Source organism: Harpia harpyja, chromosome 15 (genome assembly GCF_026419915.1).
Source record: "Harpia harpyja isolate bHarHar1 chromosome 15, bHarHar1 primary haplotype, whole genome shotgun sequence".
In the NCBI taxonomy this organism is placed as follows: Eukaryota; Metazoa; Chordata; class Aves; order Accipitriformes; family Accipitridae; genus Harpia; species Harpia harpyja.
In genome coordinates, this window is record NC_068954.1 from 28,284,178 (window position 1) to 28,309,205 (window position 25,028).

The window sequence follows — 25,028 nt, forward strand, 5'->3', positions numbered from 1 at the left end:
CTTTGTGCCTCCCCATCACCCCCAGGACCCCCACATCATACCAACACCCCCAAGCCTCCAAAAGCCCCCCATCCTCCTAACTCCCCCAGACTCCACATGGTCTCCAATTCCACCCATCACCCCCTCTGACAACCCTAGGCCTCCCTCCGTCCTTTCCCGTGTCCTCCCATGCCCCTCACAAACTACTGTTCAACACCTCCTGGCCCCGCCACCCCCACATCCCCCCCCAAAATCCCAGGGCCCCTCCAGCCCTCCTGGCCCCTCATGCCCCTGCCTCAACAACCCACCTGCAGACTCTGGAGCAGGCCAGACATGGGGCTGGCAGTGCCCAATGACACTCCCAGGACAGGCAGTGTGGGGAGCAGCAGTGGTTGATTCTGGAGCAGGGGGCTCAGCGCCAGTAGGTTGCCTGGGGGGGTTAAGGGAGAGGCAGGATGTTACCCAGGAGCACCCCCTGCCCCCCGGCATGCAGCATGCCCCCGGTGCTTCCCTGGGCACCCAGCAACCCTTGTCCAAGCAGTACCTCCACCAATGCCTCCAAGGTGCCCAGTCCCCTGGCCCCACTCATCCAGCAGCGTGGCACCCAGCAGGGAGCTGCCCAGATGGGGCCCCAGCAGGTTGAGGTGCTCTGGGGTGTCCATGGGGTTGTCGGGGACCTAGCCCTCCCCACACAGGGCCTCAGTAGTCATGGAGGGTGTATCAGTTGAGGTAGGTGCCACAACGGGGCTCGCAAGGCTGAACTGCTGGCAAGAGGGGCAAGTTGGGGGCACCCTCAAGACATGGGGCATAGACACCCCCAGGCCTCGCCACCAGGGCAAAACCAACCCATCCTCCTCCCATGCCCTGGGGCCAAGCACCCTCCTGCACCCTCCTCCCCAGCACAAAGCTTCTGCTCTCCTGGGGGCACATAAATACCCCCACCTTCCTCCCCCAGGGCAGCTACTCTTCCTTTACCCTACTCTGTGTGCTAACACCTCCCACCACTCTGTTCCCTGGGGCAAACACTCTCCCTTGCCCTCATCCCAAGGACAAATAGCCCTCCTGCCAGTGCCTTGAGGATGATGTTCCCCTGCTACTACACTGCGGGCAAACACGCTCCTTCCTGTTTCCCAGGGTCAAATATGCACCCAACACCACACATTTGTGGGAGCAAATCCCCTAGGTACCATCACCCTCCCCACTAGAGGGGGGAAATAACTCCCCCTCATCACTCTCCTCCCTGCAAGGGGTAAATAAACCCCTTCATCACTCTCGTCCCTACCCTGGGGCAACCCCCCTGTTTCCAGGGAGCAAAGGGGCTGGTCTCACCAGCAGGGTGGTGGGGGCAGGCTGAGGGGGGCCCAACCCAGCAGCCAGCAGCATGGGGTGGAGGGTGAGCGAGGCAGGCAGCGTGCAGAAGAGCGGGGGCCAGGCAGGCAGCACTGCACAGCCCTCGGGGCTGGGCACCGGTGCCTCAGTGCCCCTCTCCCCTGGCCCAGGGGGCAGGGGCAGCAGGGTGGAGAGCAGGGTCCCCAATGAGGGCAGCAGGTCCAGGGCAGGCAGGGGGATGCCAAAGGGCAGTGGGAGCAGGGAGGCTGAGAGCAGGGAGGGCAGGCTGGGCCCCTCGGGATCCCCCCCACAGGCTGGTGGGTGCTGGCCCAGGGCTACTGAGAAGGGCAGCGTGCCCAGGAGGAGGCCTGGTGGCAGGGAGCCCCCCAGTGCCAGTGCCTGCTCCTGCACCACAAAGGCTACAGGCTTAGTTGCAGGGGGCAACAGGCAGCCCAGCGCCCCCCCAGCACCCCCGTCCCCATTACTGCCAGCCCCTGAGGTGACAGCACCTTTGAGGACACCTGGAGAAGCTGCAGCACCTGCAGGGGACGGGTCAGAGCACAGGGCTGCCACGGCCACGTCTGCTGCCGGCCCATAGACGCAACCCGCCACATCCTGCCAGACCCGCAGCCACATCCCACCAACCACCAGAATGAGCCCATGCCCGGGTCCCACTGGCTCCTTCCACATCCCACGAGACCCACAGCCACATCCCACCACCCCCAGCATGAAGCTATGGCCACATCCCACCAGGTCCCACAACATGCCTTGAGATCCATGATCACGTCCTACTAGGTCCCACCACCCACAGCACCAACCCACAGCCATGTCCCACAGGGTCCCACTGCCTCCCACCTAGGCCCACAGCCACAAGGGGCTCCCTGGGGGCAGGAAGCCCCCAAGCACCACTGCTGCAGCCACCCCAGAGCGGTGTCCATCCCCAGTTGATCGAGGGACATCTGCCACAGCCCTGCTCCCCACCAGCTGCCCAGCCCCATGGGCAGTGCCCCACATACCTGGGCCGCCATTACAGCCAGAGGCTTTTGACCGTGGGGAGGTCCCTGAAGTGGGTTCAGAAGATGCTGCCAGCTGCCCAAAGAGACCCCGGAGCTGCCCGCTGAAGTCCTGGCCGGTGGGCAAGAGCCCAGTGCCAGGGCAGGGCGAGCCATTGGTGGCAGGCACGGGGCCCAGGGGGAGGCTGGGGTCCCCCAGGTCTCCCCTGGTGGCACAGCCCTGGGTACCCAGCAGCCTCAGCAGGGCTGCAAGAGGCTGCCTGGTCACTGGGGGGTGCGTTCCCTTGGGCTCTGGGGGCACCCTGTGAGCTGCCAGGTCCTGGGCGTTGGGGTGCTGGGGCTACCAGGCCCCCCTGCCCAGGGCCCGCTCGCCCACAAGAGAGAGCATGCCGGCAGGGACCAGGCAGGGGGGTAAAGTGCTTGGACCAGGCACGGGGTTGGTGTTGCCCAGCTGGGGCCTTGGCAGCCAAGCTCAGCAGGCTGCTGGCGGGGAAGGGGATGCTTGCTGGCAGCAGCCCCAAAACGCACCTGCCCTCAGGGACAGCATTTAAGGGCACTGGTGGGTTATTGCTGCTTGGGCTGGTTAAGGCATCACTGACAGGTGAATCGACCTTGCCTGCCTGGGGGGCACTGGTGGTGGCCAGCAGGCACAGCCCTGGCCCCCCCAGCTCTGGGCTTTCTCCAGTTGCCCCCTGTGACAGGACAGCCCAGCTGCTAGTCCTGCCTGGGGGGGTACTGGCTCCGGGTCCCCTCAGCAAGGGGCACCACAGGGGACCTAGGGGGAGTCACCACAACTGGCAGGGGCAAGCAGAGGCCAAAGCATGGGCTGGCAGGTGGGCGGCTCCTGGGGCTGCCGTTGGCCTGAGGGATGATGTCGCAGGGTTGCAGAAAGGGTGGGGTGATGAGCCTGGTTCCTGTGGGGGCAGATGTGGCCTCTGGGATCTTCGCACCCAGGGGGACCCTGGGGAAGCTGCTGAAAGTGCTGGGTGGGGGGACACCAGTGCTGGGGGGGCATAGCCAGATGCCCCTCTGCTGAGAGCAGTGGGCTCAGGCCAGGACCTGTGGGGAACCATGGGGAAACGGGGGTCAAGCAGGCACCAGCGGGGCCTGGGCACCTCTATCCCTAAACCGGGATGGATCAGGTAGGCAGGGGACAGGAAAGATCAGGGGGGCAGGATGTGACAGAGAAGACAGGGGAGGCCTAGGAAACATGGAAAAAACTAGGAGGGCACTGAGAGGACTGGGAAGCATGCCAAGAACCTACGACATACAAGGGAAACAGGAAGGCTCTGGGACTGGACAGGCATGACCAGGAGATGTATGGGGTGACATGGACAAGGTGGGTACACCAGTGGGAAGTTGGGGGAGGACAGGCCAGGGACTAGCATGGACAGGGGACCCCGGTACCTGTGCCTGGGCGGCAGAGGCCCAGGGCGCCCTCCATGCTGTGGTACAGTGTGGCCATGGCTGCTGTTTTCCGGCAGTGATTGCAGAGTTTGGTCATGTCCTGCTGGCCCTGGGCCCCAGGCGCCCTCCACCCAGCCACCGCTGCCCCTGGGTCGAAGTTAAACACCTGCAGGGACAGGGCAGGCTGAAAGTGGCGACCAGCCACCCCACAGGGACCCCCAGACCCATCCAGCACAGGGCAGCCGCATCCCCCGCTCCTGCAGCCAGGGCCATCTCTTGCAGTTCCCTGTGTCCAGGGAGTGCCCCCAGTGCAGCCCCTCCCCAGCTGCCCCTGTTTCACACCTGACAGCCTCCTGCCCTGCACTTTGTGCGTGTTGAGTGGACGCTCAAGTCCACACTTGCAGGTCCCGTCAGCCAGGAGATAGGCGCAAGTCTGCTCCAGTGAGGTCAGTGTGGTGCCCCTGGGGCTGAGGGGCGCGTGGGGTGAGTGGGGGCTGGGGAGGGGGGGTGTGGGGGGATCAGGGGCTGCTCCTACCTTATGTAGCACACAGAGCCCTCCTCCACCTTGCACTCCCAGCCCACGGGCACAGGCCCAGCCAACGGGCACGTGGGTCGGTCTGTTCTAGTGCAGTCATCACTGCTGCTCATTGTGCCCCCCCGTCACACAAACACCTGCAGTGGGCACTGACGACAGAGTCACACCAGGAGAGAGGGAGAAAGCAAATGGGACAGCAGGACTCAGCAGGACTGGGGGTGCCAGGGCACTAGAGAAGCACTGGGGGGGTCCAGGGGTGCTCAGAGCCATAAGGCAGCAGCAGGAGTCCTCGGGGGTGCCCAGGGGCAACAGGATGGGACCAGGGGGGTCTGAAGGTGCACAGGGAAGTAGAGCAGGACTGAGGGCAGCAGCTGTCCCCTCCTCCCCTTTGTCAGCCCTCCTTCCCCACCAGCTCCCCCCCCCCCCCCCGTCTTGTTAATCCTGGTGTCTGCAGCAGGAGAAGGCAACAGTGACCTATGAAGCACCATCAAGGAACTGCAGCTAGAATGCAAACAGCTGCTGCTGGCCCTAATCCCCAGTGGCAGGGAGGCCGGGGACACCAGAATCGGCGGGGGCAGGGGTGGTGGTGGGGTGCACCTCTCACCTGCTTATCCCTGCAAACATCTCCACGTCAGGCCCATGGCCGGTGGTCTGCGGCACCCACATTTGGTGCCCTGGTGCAGCCCTACAGGTCTCTACACGACAGAGACACTCAAGCCAGGCTTTGGGGAAGGGACAGCACCCACGCAGGGCCCTACAGCTGGGGGCGGCGGGGGGCGTGGGGCAGCACCCAGGCATCCGGAGACCTCCTCTGGAAAAGGGACCCCAGCGTCCTGCCCTGCCCCGCCCTGCCCCGCCCCCCCCCCGGTACCCCCAGGCTGTGCCTTTGCTCCCTGCAGTAACACGCAGGAGACACCCCCCCCCCCATGGGAGCACTTCAGGGAGGGTACGGGGGTGGCTGGCCCACCGCACCCCAAAAACCCTGGAGAAGGGGGAACAGGGGGCCAGGCTCCCTATATTCTGCCAGCAAGACGGGGGTCACATCGCCCCAGAGCAGGTGCTGGGGGAGGGGGAGCGTAAAGGGCCTGGCACAGAAGAGGGGCGCCGCGCCCCTCAGCGGTGGGGCAGGGGACAAGCCCCCGCACCAGCTATGGGGAGCAGAGAAGGGGGCGCTGCCAGGGTGGCCTGTCGGGCAGGGGCTGGGACGCCCACGCGGGTGCATGTCCAGGGTGACAGGCAGGGGGCGGGGGGGCAGGGCGTCCCGGCCCGCCCCCACCGACCCACGTGCGTTCATAGCGACAGCCGGCGGACCGCGGCAGCATCGGCCACCAAGCCACGGCTCCGGTCCGACTCCGCCAGGAAGAGGCGGGGTAGCGCGCGCCCCGCCCACGCGCCTGCGCACAGCGGCGGGGAGGCGGCGATCCCGGCGTGCCCCGCGCGGGGGAGCAGCGGGAATGCCCCGGGGATGTACTGGGAAGTACCGGGGCTCTGGCCCGGGAGCTCCGCGTGGGGCCGGGGACCGCGCCGGGCCCCTGGGGCTCCCCCAGGGCTGCAGGAGACCGCCGCCCCTCGCTCCCGCCGCCCCTCGCTCCCGCCGCGGCGCTGCGGGCTCTTTAAGGCGGGGCGGGGCCGGTTTCCAGCCGTTGCATCATCCGCTCCGCGTGACTCACCCCAGGGCGCGCGGCCCGCCGGGGCCGCTCCTGTCTGGTGGGCGGTGGCGCGCGCCCTTCCCCTCGCCCGCTCCCATTGGCCCGCATCGCCCCGCGCGTCACGGCGCGGTGGGCGTCCGTTGGCTGCGGCTGGTGAGAGCGTTGCGTCACGCGGGGACCCTTAAAAGGGGCGCTGGCGGCGGCGCAGCGGGAGCGGAGCAGCACGGGACGATGCGGATGAGGATGAGTGGGGGGCAGCGCTCGGGCTGGAGCCGTGGGGAGCCGGGGCCGCCCAGGAAGGTGCGCCGGGGGGAGGACACTGGGGAGCACAGCCCCCAGTGCGGCCGGGGCGGGGGAGGCGACGGTAGACGGGGACGTTCTGTCCGGTCCTGGGAGGGACGCCAGGGCTCCCGGAGAGCGGGGTGGGCGCAGGCCACCCTCACCGGAGAGTGGCCTTAGGGGCGCACCACCACACCCCCCGCCCCCAGCGCGAGGCAGGCGGGGCGCTGCGCCCGGTACGCCGCCACCCCCGCCCCCGCCGGCGGTGGTACCCCTGGGGGAGGGATGGGGGCTCCGAACCCCGGGGAGCCCTCCGCTCGCCGCGTGGTGGTGGGGGTACAGTCTGATCCTGTCCCTCTCTCTCTCCCCAGGCATCCAGGAGAAAGTGCGTCCTTGTCGACCACCACACCTGAGAGCAGGTAGGGGAGGGGGGGTGGCGGCACCCTGGGGTGACCGGCACCCTGCAGGGAGCAACACCCCGTAGCTGCGGGTCCCGGCCTGGCTCACCCCGTTTTCTCCCCACCCCCCACAGCCCTGCACTGGCCCAGAGGTGACAATGGCAGCCGAGGGGCTGCCTGCAGGGGAACCCACCGGTGCCCTGCCTGGCTGGGAACTGGAGGCCTGGTACCAGGACCTGCAGGAGGTGCTGGCAGCAGCAGAGCCCAGCGGGCCATCTGTATCCTGGGGGGCTGAGCAGGTGAGCTGAGCAGCCAGCAACACCCCTGGCAGGGGGGGCACAAGGCAGGGGACACTTGTCACCAAGGGCTGGCTCCTCCTCTCTCCCTGCAGGCAGAGCTGGCTCCACTGTGGGGCACAGGGGGAGCTGGCGGTGGTCCAGAGGGCTGCGAGCTGGATGCTGCCCTGGCTGCTGAGCTGCTGGAGCCAGAGAGCACAGCTGGCACAGAGCCTGCGGGACTGCCGGGCTCAGCCTTCAGCAGGAGCTCCCCACCCCAGCTGGGCACAGAGGAGGATGAGGCAGGGGCAGGTGCATGGTGTGGGGTGAAGAGGAAGAGGTGCAGTGGCATGGTGGCAAGCAGGGAGCTGGCCAAGCGCCGGGAGCAGGCCAACGAGCAGCGAGTGCTGGAGCTGACGGCCCACAACGAGCAGCTCCGGGAAGAGATCCGGCGGCTCAGTGCCGAGGTGGAGCACACACGGGCAGCCCTCATTGACCACATTGTGAACCTCCGCCGGGCTTAGGTGCTAATGCTGCCCCACAGCTAGTGGGGCAAGGACTCCACTGCCCCTACGGACCTAGAAGACAGCCATGAACTGGAGGGGCACTGCCCCAGTGGCACAGACTGATGATGTGGGGAGGGGTACCACTTCTGTACGCGATTGTATAGTTTTTGCATTTTATTACACGCACATAACCACCAGCCAGCACCACTCAGTCTGCTCTCTGGGTGGTGCTGGGGCTGCCAGAGCTACAGCAGAGCCAGGTGCTACTTCTTCCGCTTCCCCTTGGGCGCAAGGACTTCAGGGCTTTTGCCTTCTGCTAGTGCCAGCTGCTTCTTCAGCTCCAACAGCTTCGCTACCTCTGTGTCAACCTGGGTCTTCTCTGCCTTGTTGGCCTTCAGCTGCCGAACGTGGTTGCCCTGGGGCAGGGCGGGGGGGGGGGGGTGATAAGGGTTTGGCAGGGTAAAGGGCAAGACAGGACCAGCCCCCAGCACCACTCACCTGCTTGGCCACCTCTTCTGTCAGCTCCTGGAGCAGCTGGGGGTCACCTGGAGCCACGAGGGTCACTGAGGCTGGAGGGGTCTGTTTGGCCTGTGGAAGGACAGAAATAGATGTGAGCCCTGGTCCCTGCCCCCAGAGGCAGAGCTCTGCACCACCCCCCCCCCCTCATGCTGGAGAGGGGTGGGTTGCTGCAGCACCACTGAGGCAGTGCCAGGGAGGTACCTGGGGCTCTACAGCAAGATCTTCAGGCTGGGAAAGGAGAGACAGCAAGTGAGGAGGGACAGAAAGCAGAGGTGGAGAGGCAAGGAGGTGTCCAAGGTGGAGGAGCTGTGGGGGCACTGCAGCATCCACTCACCTGCCCTCCCCCGAAGCGCTTGCGCAGGGCTTCAATCTGGTCATGCTCCAGCTTCTGGAAAAGGGGGCTCACCTGGAGCCAGGAAGAAAAGGGGTCACCCCTGCAGGGCCAGCACCCCCAATCCTACCCACACACTGCCCAGGGAGGCACAGCCTGCATTCCCCCTGCCACCTACAGTGCCCACACGATGCCCAGGCGGCAGGGTGCAGGTGAAGTTGTGGCTCAGAACGAAGCAGTCCGGGGGGATGCAGAGCTGCCCCTGGATGGCCAGGCTGACGCTAGGCATGTAGGGCTGTAACATGACAGCCAGCATGGAAGCCATGTTCACCGCCACACCGGTCACTGTGCCTGCACGTTGCCTGTGGGGCAGGAAACCCTCCGTCAATGCCAGCTCCCAGCCCTGCCCCCCCCCCCCCCATCTCCCCATCTCTCCCTACCTGTCCTTTTCATCCCCCTTGATCCGCTTCCAGGGCTCATTCACCTGGATGTACTGATTGCCATGGCGAGAGATACTGAGGATACATCTCAGGGCATCACGGATGCTGGCGGGGGGGGGGGGCGGGTAGAGGAGGGCTGAACACCTGCTGTAGGTCAGGTCTCTGCCCTCCACCCTCACGACAATTCAGCCCTGCTCCCGCCCCAGACTTTCAGCTACCCACCGGACTTTCTCCAGCAGCTGATGGTACTGGTGCAGCTCCAGGGTGACACGGGCCAAAAGCCTCTCGTCATCTGGTGTCAGGACCATGTCTGGGACAGTGCCACCAAAGAACTTGCAGACGAACATGCCAGCTCTGGGGACAGAGGTGGAGCAGGTGTGAGCACAGCCTGGGGACAGAGATGGCCCCTGTCACCGCCAGGGTGTCCCAGAACCTGTTGATGAAGTTGCCTAGGTTGTTCAGCAGCTCCGAGTTGTTCTTGAGCATGAGGTCGCTCCAGGAGAAGGCACTGTCCTGCCCTTCGGGTCGCAGGTACAACAGGTAGAAGCGCCAGATGTCCGCAGGGATGCCTGTGTCCTTGGCCATGTCCCCAAACACTCCCACGCCCCGGCTCTTGGAAAACTTCCCATCCTCGTAGTTCAGGTACTCTGGGGAGGGCAGGAGAGACCCCACCATGGGGCCCAAGCATGGGCCCAGCCCTCTCTCAGGCAGGGAACAGCCCCACAACACAGAGAGACACTGTCAAAGTGCTGATAGGCTCATGCTGAGCTCAAAGGGGCTTCAAAGTCAAGGAGGGCAAATGCAGTTCTGTGCCCATGGAGGGCAGACTGGACTGTTCCCAGGACTACGGTAAAGCAGGGAAGTGTGGTGACCCCCCAGTACCTGTAGCAATGAGGTGGTTCACCAGGGTGTAGTTGTCGTCAGCACCCAGGAGTGAGCAGGGGAATATGACACTGTGGAATGGGACGTTGTCCTTGGCCATGAAGTTGTAGAGCTCAACCTGATAAGTAGGGGGAGGAGGTGGGGGGGACATTAGTGGACCCTGGTGTCCAGCTCTGTTCTTGCCTCCACCCTGCAGCAGCCCCAGGCTCCCACCTGCTGTGGGTTCTTCCACCACCTCTCCCACTGGTCGGTGTAGTTGGCTGTAATGGACAAGTAGCCAATGGGAGCATCAAACCACACGTAAAAAACCTGAGGGAAAAGTGATACATGAGCAGGGGACCCCCAGGCAGGGCACGTGGGGACAGATGCTGCAACCAAGGGGCCAGGTGGGAACCACCTTGTCATGGAACCCATCAAGGGGCACAGGTGTGCCCCACTTCAGGTCACGGGTGATGCAGCGAGGTTTGAGCCCATCCCGGATCCAGGAGCGAGTGATGTAGCGAGCGTTGGCTGTCCAGTCCCCTGTGGCCCAGGACTGCTCCAGCCAGGGCTCCAGCTGCTTCTCCAGCTGTGGGGGAACACACAGGGATTGTCAGTGGTACCAGGGGGTGCCCCATCCCTTCCCCACTCCCAGGGATGAAGCGCACCTTGGGTAGGTCCAGGAAGAGGTGCTGGGTAGGTTTCACCACAGGGACACCCCTGCAGAGTTTGCATTGCGGATTCTGTTGGAAGGAGAAACCAGGACAAGGCTGAGGGTCCCAGGCAGAGCTGGTGGGGGGTTGTGGGGTGGGCTGGTCCCCAGAGGGATCCTGTCCCACCTTCAGCTCCACAGCATTGATGAGTTTGCCACATTTATCACATTGGTCCCCCCGGGCCTCCTCATAGCTGCAGAAGGGGCAGGTACCCTCCACAAAGCGGTCGGCCAGGAACCGCTGGCAGTCCTCGCACTGCAGCTGCTCCACAGTGTCTTGCAGCAGGAAACCACGGGCCAGCAGGCGCTGGAAGATGTCCTGAGCAATCCTAGGACAGGAGAGGAAGAGCAGGGGGGCAACCCCCATCAGCCAGGGAACCCTGGAGAGCCATAAAGCACCCCCAGCCAGGCATGCTGGGCTCCCCCCAACATTCCCCAGCACCAGTCCCTCCATGTGAGCCCCTGGGGGACACAGCCGCTCACATGGTCTGGTACGGTGTGGTAGTGCGGCCAAAGTAGTCGAAGGAGATGTCAAACCAGCGGTAGATGTCAGTGTGGATGGCGTTGTACTTGTTGCAGATCTCCTGGGGCGTCAGCCCCTCTTCCACCGCCTTGGTCTCAGTGGCTGTGCCGTACTCGTCCGTGCCGCACACGTACAGCGTGTTCCAGTTCCGCAGGCGGCAGTACCTACAGGCAGGGGCCTGTGACACCCGTGCAGGTGTTGGGGGCAGTACAGTCCTCCATGATGATCCCCCAGCAGCTTTCCCACAGCCAGGTCTCACCTGGCAAAGGTGTCAGCACTGAGGACGCAGCCAATGATGTTGCCGAGGTGGGGCACGTTGTTCACATAGGGCAGAGCACTGGTGATCAGGACATTCCTCATGCCCTCCACGGGCAGCCTGGCATAGACAGGGGCAGTCAGAGCAGGCACAAAGAGCAACAGGGCCACCCCAGAACAATATGGCATCAGTCTGGGAGACCCTGCCAGGCCCCTTGGAGGTCTGGGACAGCCAACCGTAGTGTCATCTTGGAACTCACACAGGTTTCTGAGGCTGCCAGGGCTTGGGCAGTGCCGCAACACCACGGGCCCAGGCGTCCACAGCAGCTGTGATTTCCTCCTCCGTCAGGGCAGGCTCAGAACCTTCTTCCTCCTGCAGGGAAGGCTGGTCCCAGTGAGGGTCTGCGTGCCTGCCACCGCCAGCCCCACAGGGGCCCATCCCTGGGGCAGGGCTGAGCAGGGGGCCAGGGCTGCACCTCAGGCTCATTACTGGTGGCTCCCTTCATGGCCAGGCAGGGGGGAGGCTGCTTCTGCAGGTAGGACTTGAACTCCAGCAGTGCCTTGGGCATCAGAACAGAGTCGGCAGCTTTCCTGCAGGCCTCCGAGAGCGTCATGCTCTGGAACCAGGTCCTCAGCACCTGCAGCTCACCTTGGGGGAGTGAGGGAGAGACAGAGAGCAGCACGATTCTTACAACCATAGGAACACAAGCAATGCTCCCCCTCGGCACCCCTATTTCACTCTTACTTGGCAGGCTGGTCTCATTCTGGAGGACAGGGAACAAGGTACCCCACACAACCACATCAGCCACTGACTTGGTGTCCTGGACCAGAGAAGCAGAGTCAGGCCTTGAGGCAGCCTCAATCCAGGCTCAGGGCTCTGCCTCAGGGCAGGCAGCAGCAAGCTCAGCTCTCCAGGGAGAAGGCCCCCCGCCCCAGGAGGCAGTGCTCCCCCCACCCCACAGTCCCACTCACCCCAGCGAGGTAGGCAGTGCCTCTCCTGGACAAGTTCTGCTCTATGTGGGCCAGCAACTTCCCCAGGGCCTCCACTGCCTCCAGCCCCTTCCTGCCGTGCACCAGCTGAGCGTACAGGGCAGCTGAGGCAGCCGGCTGGGGAGCAGAAAGAGGCAGAAGGGGTCAGGTAGGCCGGGCCCGGGGGTGGGAGGCCCCAAACCCACCTGTAGGGCACCCACCTGTAGCTCAGTGGCCTCCCACTCCAGCCACTGGTTGGTGAGGTCGGTGGGCTCCTCCCCGCGGGCCAGGAAGAAGAACCTGAGGGGAAGGGGGGGGAGCTGGAGGCTGCAAGGTCGTGCCCCGCGCCCCCCCGTCCCCGTCCCCAGCACTCCGTACTCACTGGCAGATGGCGTTGGGGGAAAAAAGGACGGTGCCGCTGTCCAGCTCCAGCGCGGGCGCCCACGGGGGGCTCAGCGGGGCGAGGGGCCGCTCTGCAGGGGGAAGCAGGCCCGTCAGGCCCGGCGGCCCCCGCCGAGGGGTGGGGATCACCGGGGCCGGTGCTAGGGGGTCCCTGCCGGGGTAGGGAGCAGCCGCAGCGGCGGCGGTCTCACCTAAGGCGCCGCCCCAGACGAGCCGCACCGGGGCAGCGGCGGCCCCGGCAGCCGCCAGCACCTTCAGCGCGGCGGGGCCGCCCGCCGCCACCCGCAGCCGCATCGCCGCGCGCTGATGCAACGGGGCCGCGCGCTAGGCACGCCGGGACCGGCCCTCCCGCCGCCGCACTACAGCTCCCGCAATGCCCCGCGCGGCCGCGGCCGGCCCGCTACCCCAACTCTCGCGAGAGCGCTGGCCGCGCGGTCGCCACGGCGACACGGGAGCCGGCCCGCCGGGGTTGCCGTGGCCACCGGGCGGCGCCGCCGCCGCCCGCAGCATCGTCCGCTCCCGCCGCGGAGCGGGGACGTGATGCCGCGGCGCCGAAGCTGCCCGGCAGCACGGCGCTCCACGTCACACGATTCTCCCCCCTCCCTCCAGGACGTGGGCCCAGAGGTGGACCGCGGCGCGCCCCCTCCCCGCACTGCCTCCCGGGGCCGCGGGCGAGGACCCAGGCCTCCTGCCCCCCGGGCCCGGAACAGCCCCAGCTCCGCTCGCCCGCCCACAGCCCCCCCGGCGTCCGACTGCCCGCTCCCGCTTTCCCACCGGGACACTCTCCCTTCCCCCCGGGAGGACCCTCCCCCCCCCCCCGCTCCCCGTCCCGCCCCGCAGGCGCCCCGTCTCGTCCTGTCACGTGGCCCGGGGAGGTGTCCCCGCTGCCGCCGCTACGGGCGAGCCCGACCCGCCACCCCGGCAGGACCAGGTGGGTGAGGGAAACCGGGGGGCCTCGCCGGGGGGTCGCTGGTCTGGACCGGGGGTCCGTGCAGGCACAGCCCCCCCGGCCCGTTCCCCCCTCCCCCGGTGCCCCAGGAACCGGTGGGGCAGAGAAAGCGAAGGGAGGCGGGGGCGGGTGTCGGGAGCGGCGTGGGACACAACCGGGCCGGCGTCCCGCCCCCGGGGCAAAGCTGATTTCCTCCGCCCCCGGGGCAGTGCCATTACCTCACTTGCCCTGCCTCGCCCCCCCTGCCTGACCTCTCCCGGCAGCACAGCGTGGGCAGAGCCGAAAGGTGCTTAGAGCCGAGCGGGGTCGAGCAGGGCCGTGGGCTCTAATCCCTGCACCCCGTGGGTGCTCGGCTGGCTGGGTGCAGGCAGGATGCCGGCGTCCTCTGCCGACACCCCGTGGCAGCCCCCCCCCCACCTCTCTGTCCTGGCATCAGGTCCTGCCCACCGGCCCCACAGCGGTGCCCTGAAGATGGTGAGTGTGTCTCCAGCTGGGGGGCAGGCCTGGGGGCTGTAGGGCCATGGAGTTGGGGAGGGCTGCAGCTCTGGGAGCCTAGGGCTGTGGGGCTGGGGACCAGGGAATTTGGGGGGGGGGGCTGGGGGTCCTTGGCACGGGGACCAAGGGACTGGGAGCCACAGGGCTGCAGGGCCATGGGATGAGGACCAGGGGACCGGCAGCCATGGGACCATGGAGCTGAGGCTCCTACAGCACCACCCCCCAGCCCCACGCTGTGTGGTGTGAGGAAGCCGCAGCCTCACTGCTTCCTGCTGCAGCAGCTGCTGGGTTTCCTGCAGGCCCCTGAGCCCTGGCTGCCCCAGCACGCCCAGTCCCTCTAGCCCCCCGGTGCCCCCGGTCCCCCCATTCCCCTGTACCCCAGGGCTGGGTATTGGCTTCCCCAGCACCAGGAACTGGGGCATCACCCTCCACTGCTTCTGGACAGGATTGCTGTGGGGTATTGCCATGGTTGGGTGGGAATCCACGGCCATGGGGAACAGCCTGGCCACAGGGCACAACATTGTCCTGGCCCTGTAGGCAGGCAGGGTCCCTGCTGCCACCTGTGGCACCGCTCAGCCCCATTCCACTACAGCCCAGGGCCATGCCAGCCATGGGGAATGCGGCACATCTGCGCTGACCCCCAGTCCTGTGCCCTGCAGATGTTGAGGACCAGGCTGCAGTGTGCCCAGGTGCCCTGAGCAGCGTGAGGATGCTGCCAGGGCGGTGGCGGCTGGAGGGGCGGCGGTGGCGGCGCACCGAGCCAGCTGTGGTGCTCCGCGCCCTCTACAACTACGCATACCGTGCTGAGGATGGGCGGCAGGTGGCCATGGCTGCTGGGGAGCAGTTCCTGCTGCTCCACAAAGCCAACGAGGACTGGTGGCAGGTGAGACGGGCCAGCGAGCCACGCTGGGCTCGGCCCTTCTTCGTCCCTGCTACCTACGTGGCCGAGCTGGACCCTGGTGACACTGGGAGACGGAGCATGCTGCCCCCCAGCCAGCCTGCAGGCATGAGTGAGTGGGGCAGGGGCGCACAGGGCTGGGGCCATGGGGCAAGCAGACCCAGGATGGCAGGACACTGGCAGAATGGAGCCATGGGGCACTGAGGTGGGGGCAAGGGGTTGGGGGCATTAGGGGCATAGGATGAGGGGACACTGGGAGTACAGGCCTGGGGGACACATCACTGGGAGTCCCAGGCTGTGGGTCTGGGTGCACAAGGCTGGGGGAAGATTTGGGCTGGGGGCATTAAGGGCACAGGATAAGGGGGCACTGGGGGTACAGGGCTGGGAGACACCCATGAGGGACGATGAGGGCCAAAGGGCTAGGAGTGCAGGAGGTGGAAGGGGCACAGAGCTGCAGGCACTGGGAGACATCCGGGACATGGGGCTGGGGGTACCAGGAGCGGGGGGACACTGGGGAAAACAGCGTTGGGGCCCAGGGGTGGGGGTCTGTGCCTCCCACCTCCAACCGGGAGTATCATTTTGAGTTTGTAGGTACCCTCCTCTCTTTCCCCAGGCCTGCCACCACAGTACTGCTCACTGGAGGACCTGTGTGGCCCACCCCTGCTCCCCCCCCAGGAGGCCAGTCTGACCCCCAACCCCCCCAAGGGCTGCTGCATCAGCACCAGCCAGCTGGCAGAGGGGGCCCTGCCCACCCCCTCCTCAGCCCTGTCACAGTGCCAGTCCCAGCAGGAGCTGCTGGCCCAGGGCACTGGGGTGAGTGGGAGCCAGGTGGCACCCAGAGGACACCCTGTGCCCCCAGCCCTGTTCGCCTCTGAGCCCCTGCAGCCTCACTGGTTCTCCCTATTCCCACACACCCCCCAGCCTTTGCACCCTCCTTCCCTCAACCCGCACCCTGCGTCTCCAACCAGCATCCCCTCCCTGCACCCCTACACCCCCCCACCTCCCCCACCTCCGCCCCCAACTTCACTCCTCTGCATTGCCCACCTGCACCTCCCACCTCCACCCCTGCACCCCCAACCTTGCCTCCTGCATTGCCTACCTGCACCCCCCAAATTCACCCCTCTGCATCACCCTCCCCACTGCGTCGCCCACCTGCACCCCCCACCTGGCCCACCTGCAACCCCCACACCCCCAACCTCGCCCCACTGCATCACCCACCTGCACCCCCAACCACACACACCTGCTGCGCTCCCTACATGCCCCCACCCCCGCCCCCAGCACCCTCCAACCCCGCCCTCGCTGCCGCCGCTTCCTCGTCGCCGTGGGGCAGCGGAGGAAGTGCGGGGGGGGGGGGCAGCGGAGGAAGTGCGGGGGGGAGCTGTGCCGCCCGCAGCGGGGTCGGGGGGGGGGGCCGAGGGGCGCCGGTGCTGCACGGCCGCGAGCAGCAGGTGGGAGCGGGGCATCGGGCCCGAGCCGGGGAGCACCGGGGGGGGCCGAGGCTGCCGGGGGGGGCGGCAAACGGCTCCGGGGAAACGATTGCAAAACCCTGATCCGGGCTGGGCAGGGCGCTGGGGGAATGCGGGGGGCTGGGGGGGCAGGGCAAGAGGGCACTGCTGGGGGCTGGAGGGGCTGAGGGGCAGGGCAAGGGGGCACTGCTGGGGGCTGAGCAGAGGATGAGGCTGGGGGTAGGGTATGCGAGGCACAGCATGGGGCTGGGTGTACGCTATGGGCATTGTCCATGTGCTCCCCCCGCAGAGTTTAGGATCTGTCCCCCCAGGTGCCCCCGCTGGGAGCCACCATGATCTACTGCAACCTTGAGGAGCTGCAGCGGGTGGGGGGCCAGGCTGAGCCGCCCATCCCAGCCGGCCCCCCCCTCCAGCTTTTGGGGGCCTGGGAGCGTCACCTGGACCCCAGCACTGGTCGCTGCTTCTTCTACAACCCCCAGACGGGCATGACCTCCTGGAAACCCCCCCGGCAGCACCGCGAGGCGGTGGGCATGGAGGGCAGCAGGGGGGAGTACTGGGGCCCTGCCAGCCTCCCCACCAGCTGGGTCTACACAACCCCACCCCTCCCTGCACCCCCATTTCCCCACCAGCATCCATCCCACTGCCCCCCATACTCCCCATGCCCCCTAGCCCCTCCACCAATGCCCACACTTTGTGCCCGTGTCCTTCAAGGTCCACTATATCTTCCTTGTGCCCCCCACAGTGACCCCCATGACTCCTCGATTCTCGTAAATTATCTCCCCAATATCTTCCTTCCCACTCCCTCTGTGTGGCCCCACTGCTGCCCCCTCTGACTCCCCCAGTGCTCTCCCGGTCCCCCTCACTGCCCCTCCTCTCCCCCCCTTCCGTGTCCCTGGCACAGCCCCGCTAGGCTGCTGGCAGTTAGTGCCAGCGCTAATTGTCAGCGCTAATTGCTGTGCAGGGCCCTGTCCTGGGGTCCTGGCTATGCCATCCCCTGAGGCTGACCCATGTCTCCTGTGTCCCCTGCAGAGCCTGCCCCCCCCCGCCGAGCCCCCCAGGACCACGGCATGCTGGAGCTCCAGGGATGCTGGGGTTCCTGGTGGCACCGTGAGATCGGGGACAGGGGCAGTGGGGGGGCAGAGGCACAGGGAGGGGGCAGGATGGGAGGGGGCTGGAGAGGAGCGAGGATGGGGGGACACTGGGTGGTACGGGAGGGGGATCAAGGCATGGATGGATAACGGGGGGGCACTGGGAAGGGTATGGGGGGGCACCACGGAGGGCCTGGGCTGTGCCCCCCATGCTGTCCCCCCACAGCAGGTGAGCCACGGCCGGACCCTTGCCCACCACAGCCTGGAGGACCAGGCAGCAGCCCCCCAGCCCTCCCTGGCCCCGGCTGAGCCCCCGCCCTGCATCCCCACCCTGCCCACTGTGAGTTACCTCGGGGGCCGGGGGGCGCTGGGGGGGCGGCAGGGGTGGCACTGACCCTGTCCTCGCAGGAGGTGCAGAAGGCCGGGCAGCTCAACAGGACCAAGATCGCTGAGGGTGGAAGGAAGCTCAGGTGGGGGCTGGGGTGGGAGGGGGCTGGTCGAGGCTGGGGTCCTGGGAGGGGGTTGCCGGTGCAGGGGGCTGTGGTCCTGCTCCAGGGGGCTGTGACAGGTTGGGGTCTGGGGGGGGGTGGTCCTGGTGCAGGGGGCTGTGCCAGGCTGGGATCCCTGCAGGGGGTGCTGTGCCAGGCTTGGGGAGGCCCATATTGAAGCAAGGGCTCTCTGTCTGGGGGGCCATGCCAGTTTTTTGGGGGGTTCCCGCTTGAGCAGAGGGGTTTTGCCAAGCTGAGGGGGCCATGCCAGCCTGGGTAGGGGCGAGTTTATGCCAGGGGGGGCTGTGCCAGCTGGGGGCAGGCATTCCAGCTGGGGGGGGGGGGGGGCATGCCAGCCTGGCCCATGACTCTTCACAGCTGGGGGGCTCCAGACAAGCAATGTCCCTGGCACACAAAGGCACTTTTGGCCGTGCCAGGCTGGGGGTGAGGGAGCGGATCTGGGGTGCTGCCAGCGCCCAAATGATGCCTGGGGCCTGTGTGGGGATCTGCTAGGGCAGGGGGCACCCAAGCCTGCCCCCAGCCCTGGCTGGGGAGGGTTTGGGGGTGCCCCTCACTTGCTGCCCCCAGGAAGAGCTGGGGGGTCTCCTGGGTGGTGCTGGCCGGGAACAGCCTCATCTTCTACAAGGAGTCCAAGGGGCCGGCACCCACTGCCTGGGTGAGTGGGGGGCACGGGGGTGGGCTGGGAGAGTGGGGGCATGCCAGAGCGTGGGGAGGTATGGGGGGGACAGTGGGGACAGCAGGCAGAGAGGGCTGTGGAGGAATATGGGGTGCTGTGGGACAGGAGGGGGACAGGACACCTGTGATGCCTGGTGCCCCCCCAGTGCCCTGCCAGCAGCTGCCCCGAGAGCAGCGTGGACTTGCGGGGGGCTGCCCTGGATTGGGCCCGTGACCTCTCCAGCAAGAAGAACGTCATCCATGTGAGTGAGGTGGGACCCCAGGCTGCGGATGTGGGAGTGCCTCAAGTGCACAGCCCTGGGGACATGGGGCTCTCCATAACGGTCCAAGCATCAAAGGGATCCTCCTAAATGCAGCCCATGGAGAAGGGCACCCCACAGCCCAGCATGTACAGGAACCCCCAAAATGGGATAAAAGGGGTGCCACTCATATACTCCCCTGGGGTGTGGGTGGGGGGCATAGGGACACCCCTTGGGTTAGGGCCACCCCTGGAGCCCACCACTGGGGAGGGAGTAGGGCACCCCTGGAGTGTCTGGGTCCCCCTGGCCCCTGTAGGGGTCCCCAGGGGTCTCTGCCCCCCCCCCATCCTGCTGCCCCCCCCGCCAGCTCCGTACTGTGACGGGTAACGAGTTCCTGCTGCAGTCGGACCAAGAGGCCACCATCCAGGAGTGGGCCCGGGCTATCCGGGGGGTCATCCGCCGGCTGGTGAGTGCCTGGAGGGGGGGGGAGGCAGTGCCCCATGGCTGCCCCCAGCCCTGTCGGCATCCCCAACTATCCCTGACCACCCTGCCACCCTCCCACAGGACCTGGAGAACCCTGTGGACGTGCCTGTGGGTTGGCTGCACCGCGGGGACACTGGGGGGGAGCTCAGCGGGGACGAGGACGAGGCACCGCGGGTCACTGAGGGGGCCAGGGCTCCAGGTGGGGCTGGGGGGCCAAGGGGGGGAGCAGGACTCGGGGCTGGTGTGACTGTGACCATGACTGCACTCTGGGCCCACTGTGCCCCCAGGTGCCCCCCATACCCCCGATGCCTCAGAGAAGAAGCGGGTGAAGAGCAAGCTGAGGCGCTTCATTGTCAAGCGGCCCCCGCTCCAGAGCCTGCAGGAGAAGGGGCTCATTCGAGGTGGGGCTCCCCAGCTGTGGGACCTCCCGCCAAGTCCCACCACACCCTCGGAACCTCCCCAAACCCTCCCACAGCCTCTCTCTGCCCCCAAAGTGGGAGAGGAAGAGGGTGCCTGAGAGCTGTTGAGCCTTGGCTGCCGGTCCCCAGTGGGTCCCAGTGCCTCCCCACCGTCCAGTGTTCCTGCCCTGAGTCCCTGTGCACCCATGGGTCCCAGTGTCCCTCCCAAGTCCCAGCATCCCTTCCTGGTCCCTGTCCCCCTTCTGATCCCAGTGTCTCTCCTCCACCCCCCGCCCCGAGTCCCAGAATCCCCCGCTTGGTCTCTGTGCACCCACTGCTCCCAGTGTCTCCCACCAGTCCAGTATCCCTTCCTGGTCCCAGTGTCCTCTCCCAGTCCTGGTGTCTATCCCTGCCCTCACCACCACCCTCCCGGTCCTCAGCATTCCCTCCTGGTCCCTGTACCCTGCTCCCAGTCACATTTGCCCCCCACCAAGTCCCAGTGCTCCCCCATCCCAGTTTGCCCCAGCGCAGCCCTCTCCCAGACCAGGTGTTCGGGTGCCGTCTGGATGCCCTGTGCCAGCGGGAGAGCACCACAGTGCCGCGCTTTGTCCGGCTCTGTGTGGAGGCCGTCGAGGAGAGAGGTAGGGTCGTCCCAGCTGGCAAGCCAGCATGCCCTCCACAGCTGGCACGGACTTCCCCCACCATGTCTTGCCCCCCATCATTGTCCCCAGGCCTTGACGTTGACGGGATCTACCGGGTCAATGGGAACCTGTCTGTGATCCAGAAACTGCGTTTTGCCGTGGACCGGGGTGAGGAGACTGGAGGGGCACAGGATGGGGGTGCTGGGGAGGGGACAGGGGAACTGTGTTGGAACATATGCCCACGGATAGGGGAAGGTGGTTTCTCCCCCCATGAACCCTCCTTTGTCCCCACAGAGCGAGCTGTGACCTCGGATGGACGCTATGTCTTCCCTGAGCAGCTGTGCCAAGGTCAGCTGGGGTGGCTGGACAGGGGGTGGCCCTGGCGGTGCTGGGGCCTTGGGGGGCCCAGGTGCAAGCTGACTTCCTCTGTTCCTCCCAGAGGAGCGACTCAGCCTGGCAGACCCCGAGTGGAGCGATGTCCATGTGGTGACCGGTGCCCTCAAGCTTTTTTTCCGGGAGCTGCCCGAGCCCCTAGTGCCCTACGAGTTCTTCAGCCCTTTCATTGAAGCTATCAGTAAGTGCTCCCCTGCAGTGCTCTCCATTGGCATCCCCAGGATATGGGTGCTGGGGGGCCACTGTGTCTGACTGCTGTGGTTCCCCCCCAGAGCTGCCGGACCCCCAGGAGCAGGTGGAGCGGGTGGCTGAGCTGGTGAAGAGCCTGCCCCCCACCAACTATGCCACCCTGCGCTATCTCCTGGCTCACCTCTGCCGGTAAGGGGAGGGCCACTCCCGGGCTGGGTGTGGCTGTGGAATGGGCTTAGAGCTGCCCCACAGATGGATGGGCTATGGGGTAGTATGGGGTAGCTGGGGGGGATATGGGGTGGCCCTGGTATGCCAGAGGAGGCGGGGGAAGGATCAGGGCATGCCAGTGATGAAGCCCTGGCACATGGACCCCCTGGGGTGATGGAGGGAGGCCTGGGCAGATGGCATGCATGGGACCACCCCCCAACCCTGCACATTCCCAGGGTGATGGAGCGGGTAGATGTCAACCGCATGACACGCCAGAACATCGGCATCGTGTTTGGGCCAACACTGCTGCGGCCGGAGCGGGAGCCGGGCAGCTTGGCGGCGGGCATGGCCCAGCAGAACAAGGCTGTGGAGCTGCTGCTGGCACACTTTGACCGCATCTTCCCTGCGCCCCCCTGAGCCTGGTCCCCTGCCCCCCCAAGTCAGGTATGGGTGCTCTGGCTGCCAGTGCCCCTTCCTGCCCCCCCAGTCCTCCCTGCCCCATGTACCTTCAACTCTGCAGTAAACAGGCACCTTCCCTGGGACCACCAGTACCTCCTGCTCTGACCAGGGTTGGGGGCGTCTGTGGCACCAAGAGCCACCCACCTCCCACTGCCTCCCCAGAGAACGTCATCATCCATGCATATGGCAGCCCCCAAATGCCCTTCTCTCTGCCCCCTGCCATGCCCCGTACACCTCCCCAAGGTCATTACAGTGCTGATTTATTTCCACCATTCATTAAATACATATTTGTTGCCATCAGATCCCCCCCAGGAAAGGCCCCCGGCTCTGCTGGCAAAGCCAGTGCCAGGGCAGAATCCAGCCGTACCAGGGCTGGGTGTCTCTCTGGGGAGTGCCCTGGGGTGCCTGCATGCTGCTGCAGCCGCCACCAGCCCCTGCAGACCACAGGGTGGCCAGCACCACCAGGACTCCTGCCTGCAGGAAGCAACAGTCAGTGTCTATGGGAGCTGTCAAAATGCCCCATCAGGGTCACCATCCCCCTGGGCCTTCCAGTGGGCCCAGCCCCTCCCAGGGCCTCAGCACCCTCCCTGTGTCTCCCAGTTTCCCAGTTCCCATCCATGTGTGTCCCCCAGACCGCTGCTCACCAGCTGCACCAGCAACTCCGAGTTCCCAGGCAGCAGTGTCCACTGGATCTGTTCTTGGCCCAGGGTAGGCAGGAGATGGAGGGCAGGCAGGGGCCCAAGAGCTCCAGCCAAGAAGAGGCAGAAGGGGAGACAAAGGAAACTTGGGAGGCACAGAACCCAGGGGGGTACAGCTGGATCCTGGGGGGCTCCCAGGGACACACCAGTCCTACTTTGGGCAGGGACTGATCCAGAGGCTCATCAGGGTCTGGGAGGGACCCACTGATGCCCAGGGGAGGTCCGCTGGTGTGGCAGGGCAGCCCTGGCTCTGAGTGGTGTCTGGTGCCTGTGTCATATAGCCTTAACACCCAGGCATCCCAGTGCCAGGGTCCCACCCTGGGCTGGGTGGGGGTCCCAGAGGGTGGAGGGTGTCTCAGGAGACACCAGGAGGTGTGCAGGTGGGTGGTGTAGGAGCTGGAGTGGGAGAAGCATTTTTGGCAGCCAGCACAACAGCAGGGCTGCTTGCCTGGAGGAGAGTGGTTCAAAGGCACTGGGCAAGGGCTGGGGGGTGGCCCAGGGGCAGCAAAGGGTGTAGGGGATGGGGTTTTTTAGGGAATGGGGGACCTCATGCTATGAGTCTCAGACAGGTCAGAGTGATGGAAGGGAGGGTACAGAGGTGATGGGTGCATGATACGGGGCAGGGTGATGTGGGCTCACAACTGTGGGTGTGCAGATGGTGCCAGGACTTGGTTTTTCCCACACCAGGCACAGGGGAAGCATCACCCGTCCTCCCCGCCCCCACTCCCCACCTGCAACGAGACAGCAGCTCAGGGCCCCCTCTGACCACCACACAGCTCCCCTAGCCCTGCACCCCTCAGCATACCTGGCTGGGTAGGGGGCTCCCAGGCGCCCCTTCCTCACAGACCTGGGGTGCTGAGAGCAGGGCTCTGCCCAGGGCAACTTGGGGTGCTGGGAGGACAACGACCTGGCTTGGCCCATTCTCAGTGGCATTGTCAGGTGTCAGAGCTGGAGCAGAAGGAAGCAGGTAGTCAAAGGCAGTGATGGTGGAGATGGACAGACAGCCCGAATCCCCAGCACCTAAACCCCTGGGCACCCCCCGATACCTCCTTCCCCTGCTGCCCTCACCCTCATCCCAGGGAGGAGCACCCCTGGATCACCCCAGGTGATAGAGGGCACAGGTAGAGCTCAGCTCCTGTATCCAGCCCTTGCCTGCCCCAGGCTCCCCATCTGCAGGTGAGAAAGCACCCAAGGCCAGCAGCCCCTACCACCAGGGGACCCCACCCTGCTCAGGTCACACCTTGTGTCAGGGGGGTGCAGCAGTGCCCCCTCATCCCCACAGGCAAAGGGTACCAGAGGGACTTGGACCTGGAGCTAGCCTGGGACACTGGATATGGCGAAGGGGTGTGAAAGAGGTTGGGAGCCCCCGCTGCACTCACAAGACCCTCTCCCCTCCAGGGACACTCAAGCCCCACTCCTGCTGCTTCATCTGCATGTGACCTCTCGTGCACACACTCTTGTATGCATCCTCTTGCACACGCACCCTCGCACAAGTGCCTGCTCTCCCCACAGGCCCCGAAGTGCGAGTTCCCTCCTGGAAGACCAGCTGCTCTGCCCCATACCAGGCAGCCACAGAGTGGTATCGGAGAGGTGTCCAATCCCCCCTGCAATCGGGGTGCACTGCAGGAGGGGGTCTGATGCCACCCCACAGATCCTCCCCTTGCATAACCATCCCATGCAAGCTGTGCCCTGGCATCACATGGGCTCCATCACATGGAACGTGGGGGTCCCAGGGGTCTCCTACTCTGCAACACCCAGATAAGCTGTGGCCCCCCCAATCTCTGCCTCCCACAGCCCTCCTTGTGCCAAGGGCAAAGCCCCCTGGCATAGCCCCCACCTCAGTAAGGATTTAAGAACAGGTGTAGAGTGGTACGGGTGGTACCACCACCAAGCATGGCCCTGTGGGCACCTACGCCCAGGCCAGACCTGCCCGCAGCAGGAGTGAAGCCTGCAGTGCCCTCCCCCCCGGCTCCTCAGTCCCCCCCGAGCTGCTAGGGGGCCACAGCTGCCTGTATGCACCCCAGCTGGAGGGGATCCGCAGGACACCCAGCTATAAGCCAGATGCCTGGAATCCAAGGATGTATGGGTGGGAGAGGGGATGCACTGCCAGCCCATGCCTGTTTCCTCATGTGAACAGGACTGGGGGCTCAAGACACCTGAGCAGCAGGGACCCCCCGAGGGTGGGTTGCTGCAGGCAGGCATGGTACCAGACACCCCAAGCCGCCAGTCCCCTGGGATGTGGGTGTTGTGGGTTAACCCTGTAGGCAGCTAAGTACCACACAGCCACTTGCTCACACCCCCCATCCCGTGGGACAGGGGAGAGAATTGGAAGGGTAAAAGTGCAGACACTCATAGGTTGAGATAAAGACAGGTCAATAAGAAGAAATAGAGAGAAAGAGAGACAAAAACAAGTGATGCAAAAAAAAGAAACAATTGCTCATCACCAGCCAACTGATGCCCAGTCAGTCCCTAAGCAATGGCAGCCCCAGCAAACTTCTCCCTTCCAGGTTTTTATTGCTGAGCACAATGTCCTATGGTCTGGAATATCCCTTTGGTCAGTTGGGGTCAGCTGTCCCAGCTGTGTCTCCTCCCAACTCCTGTGCACCCCCAGCCTGCTCACTGGCCGGGCAGGATGAGAAGCAGAAAAGGCCTTGGCTCTGTGCAAGCACTGCTCAGCAGTAACTAACACATCTCTGCATTATCAACACTTCTCAGCACAAATCCAAAACATAGCCCCACACAAGATAGTATGAAGAAAATTAACTCTATCCCAGTCAAAACCAGTACAGTGGGGCATTGCCCCATGCTCACCCTGTGCTGGCACCAGGGCTGCACTGGGGCTTGGCTGGCCCCTTGGCC

General features: G+C 65.7%; 4 protein-coding genes across 8 annotated transcripts; 2 read left to right on the forward strand and 2 right to left on the reverse strand.

The window, feature by feature from the left end:
* Positions 1-3,463: 3,463 nt before the first annotated feature.
* On the reverse strand, positions 3,464-5,025 carry MBD6 (methyl-CpG binding domain protein 6). The gene is made up of 3 exons (XM_052809398.1): positions 4,264-5,025; positions 4,093-4,195; positions 3,464-3,894 (listed from the first exon to the last, which is right to left on the reverse strand). The coding sequence occupies exons 1-3, from the start codon at positions 4,374-4,376 to the stop codon at positions 3,703-3,705; spliced, it is 408 nt and encodes a 135-aa protein (XP_052665358.1). The 5' UTR covers positions 4,377-5,025; the 3' UTR covers positions 3,464-3,702.
* Positions 5,026-6,084: 1,059 nt separating this feature from the next.
* DDIT3 (DNA damage inducible transcript 3) lies at positions 6,085-7,561 on the forward strand. The gene is made up of 4 exons (XM_052809267.1): positions 6,085-6,212; positions 6,563-6,610; positions 6,724-6,888; positions 6,981-7,561. Exons 3-4 carry the CDS (start codon positions 6,748-6,750, stop codon positions 7,386-7,388), a joined length of 549 nt encoding a protein of 182 aa, XP_052665227.1. The 5' UTR covers positions 6,085-6,212; positions 6,563-6,610; positions 6,724-6,747; the 3' UTR covers positions 7,389-7,561.
* MARS1 (methionyl-tRNA synthetase 1) lies at positions 7,527-12,681 on the reverse strand. Of its 5 annotated transcripts, none has more exons than XM_052809232.1 (22): positions 12,574-12,681; positions 12,363-12,453; positions 12,202-12,280; positions 11,984-12,118; positions 11,757-11,832; positions 11,488-11,660; positions 11,272-11,384; positions 11,016-11,132; positions 10,717-10,920; positions 10,361-10,562; positions 10,190-10,264; positions 9,940-10,110; positions 9,756-9,851; positions 9,543-9,660; positions 9,094-9,307; positions 8,883-9,014; positions 8,661-8,765; positions 8,399-8,582; positions 8,224-8,295; positions 8,091-8,117; positions 7,869-7,958; positions 7,527-7,786 (listed from the first exon to the last, which is right to left on the reverse strand). In XM_052809232.1, the coding sequence occupies exons 1-22, from the start codon at positions 12,674-12,676 to the stop codon at positions 7,634-7,636; spliced, it is 2,730 nt and encodes a 909-aa protein (XP_052665192.1). In that variant the 5' UTR covers positions 12,677-12,681; the 3' UTR covers positions 7,527-7,633. The 5 variants fall into 5 exon arrangements, 4 of the variants coding, with proteins under 4 accessions (XP_052665192.1, XP_052665191.1, XP_052665194.1 ...); XM_052809231.1 differs by having other exon boundaries at positions 11,272-11,396; XM_052809234.1 differs by lacking the exon at positions 8,091-8,117.
* Positions 12,682-12,688: 7 nt separating this feature from the next.
* Positions 12,689-21,554, forward strand: ARHGAP9 (Rho GTPase activating protein 9). Its single transcript, XM_052809240.1, is given in 22 exon segments — positions 12,689-13,025; positions 13,028-13,114; positions 13,117-13,211; positions 13,213-13,313; positions 13,768-13,805; positions 14,486-14,836; positions 15,338-15,537; positions 16,487-16,714; positions 17,220-17,297; positions 17,505-17,618; positions 17,687-17,748; positions 18,355-18,442; positions 18,609-18,704; positions 19,069-19,167; positions 19,266-19,383; positions 19,472-19,585; positions 20,125-20,223; positions 20,314-20,391; positions 20,518-20,571; positions 20,663-20,797; positions 20,889-20,994; positions 21,249-21,554. Coding segments are annotated over 22 exon segments (2,859 nt in total). The 3' UTR covers positions 21,430-21,554.
* Positions 21,555-25,028: the final 3,474 nt, after the last annotated feature.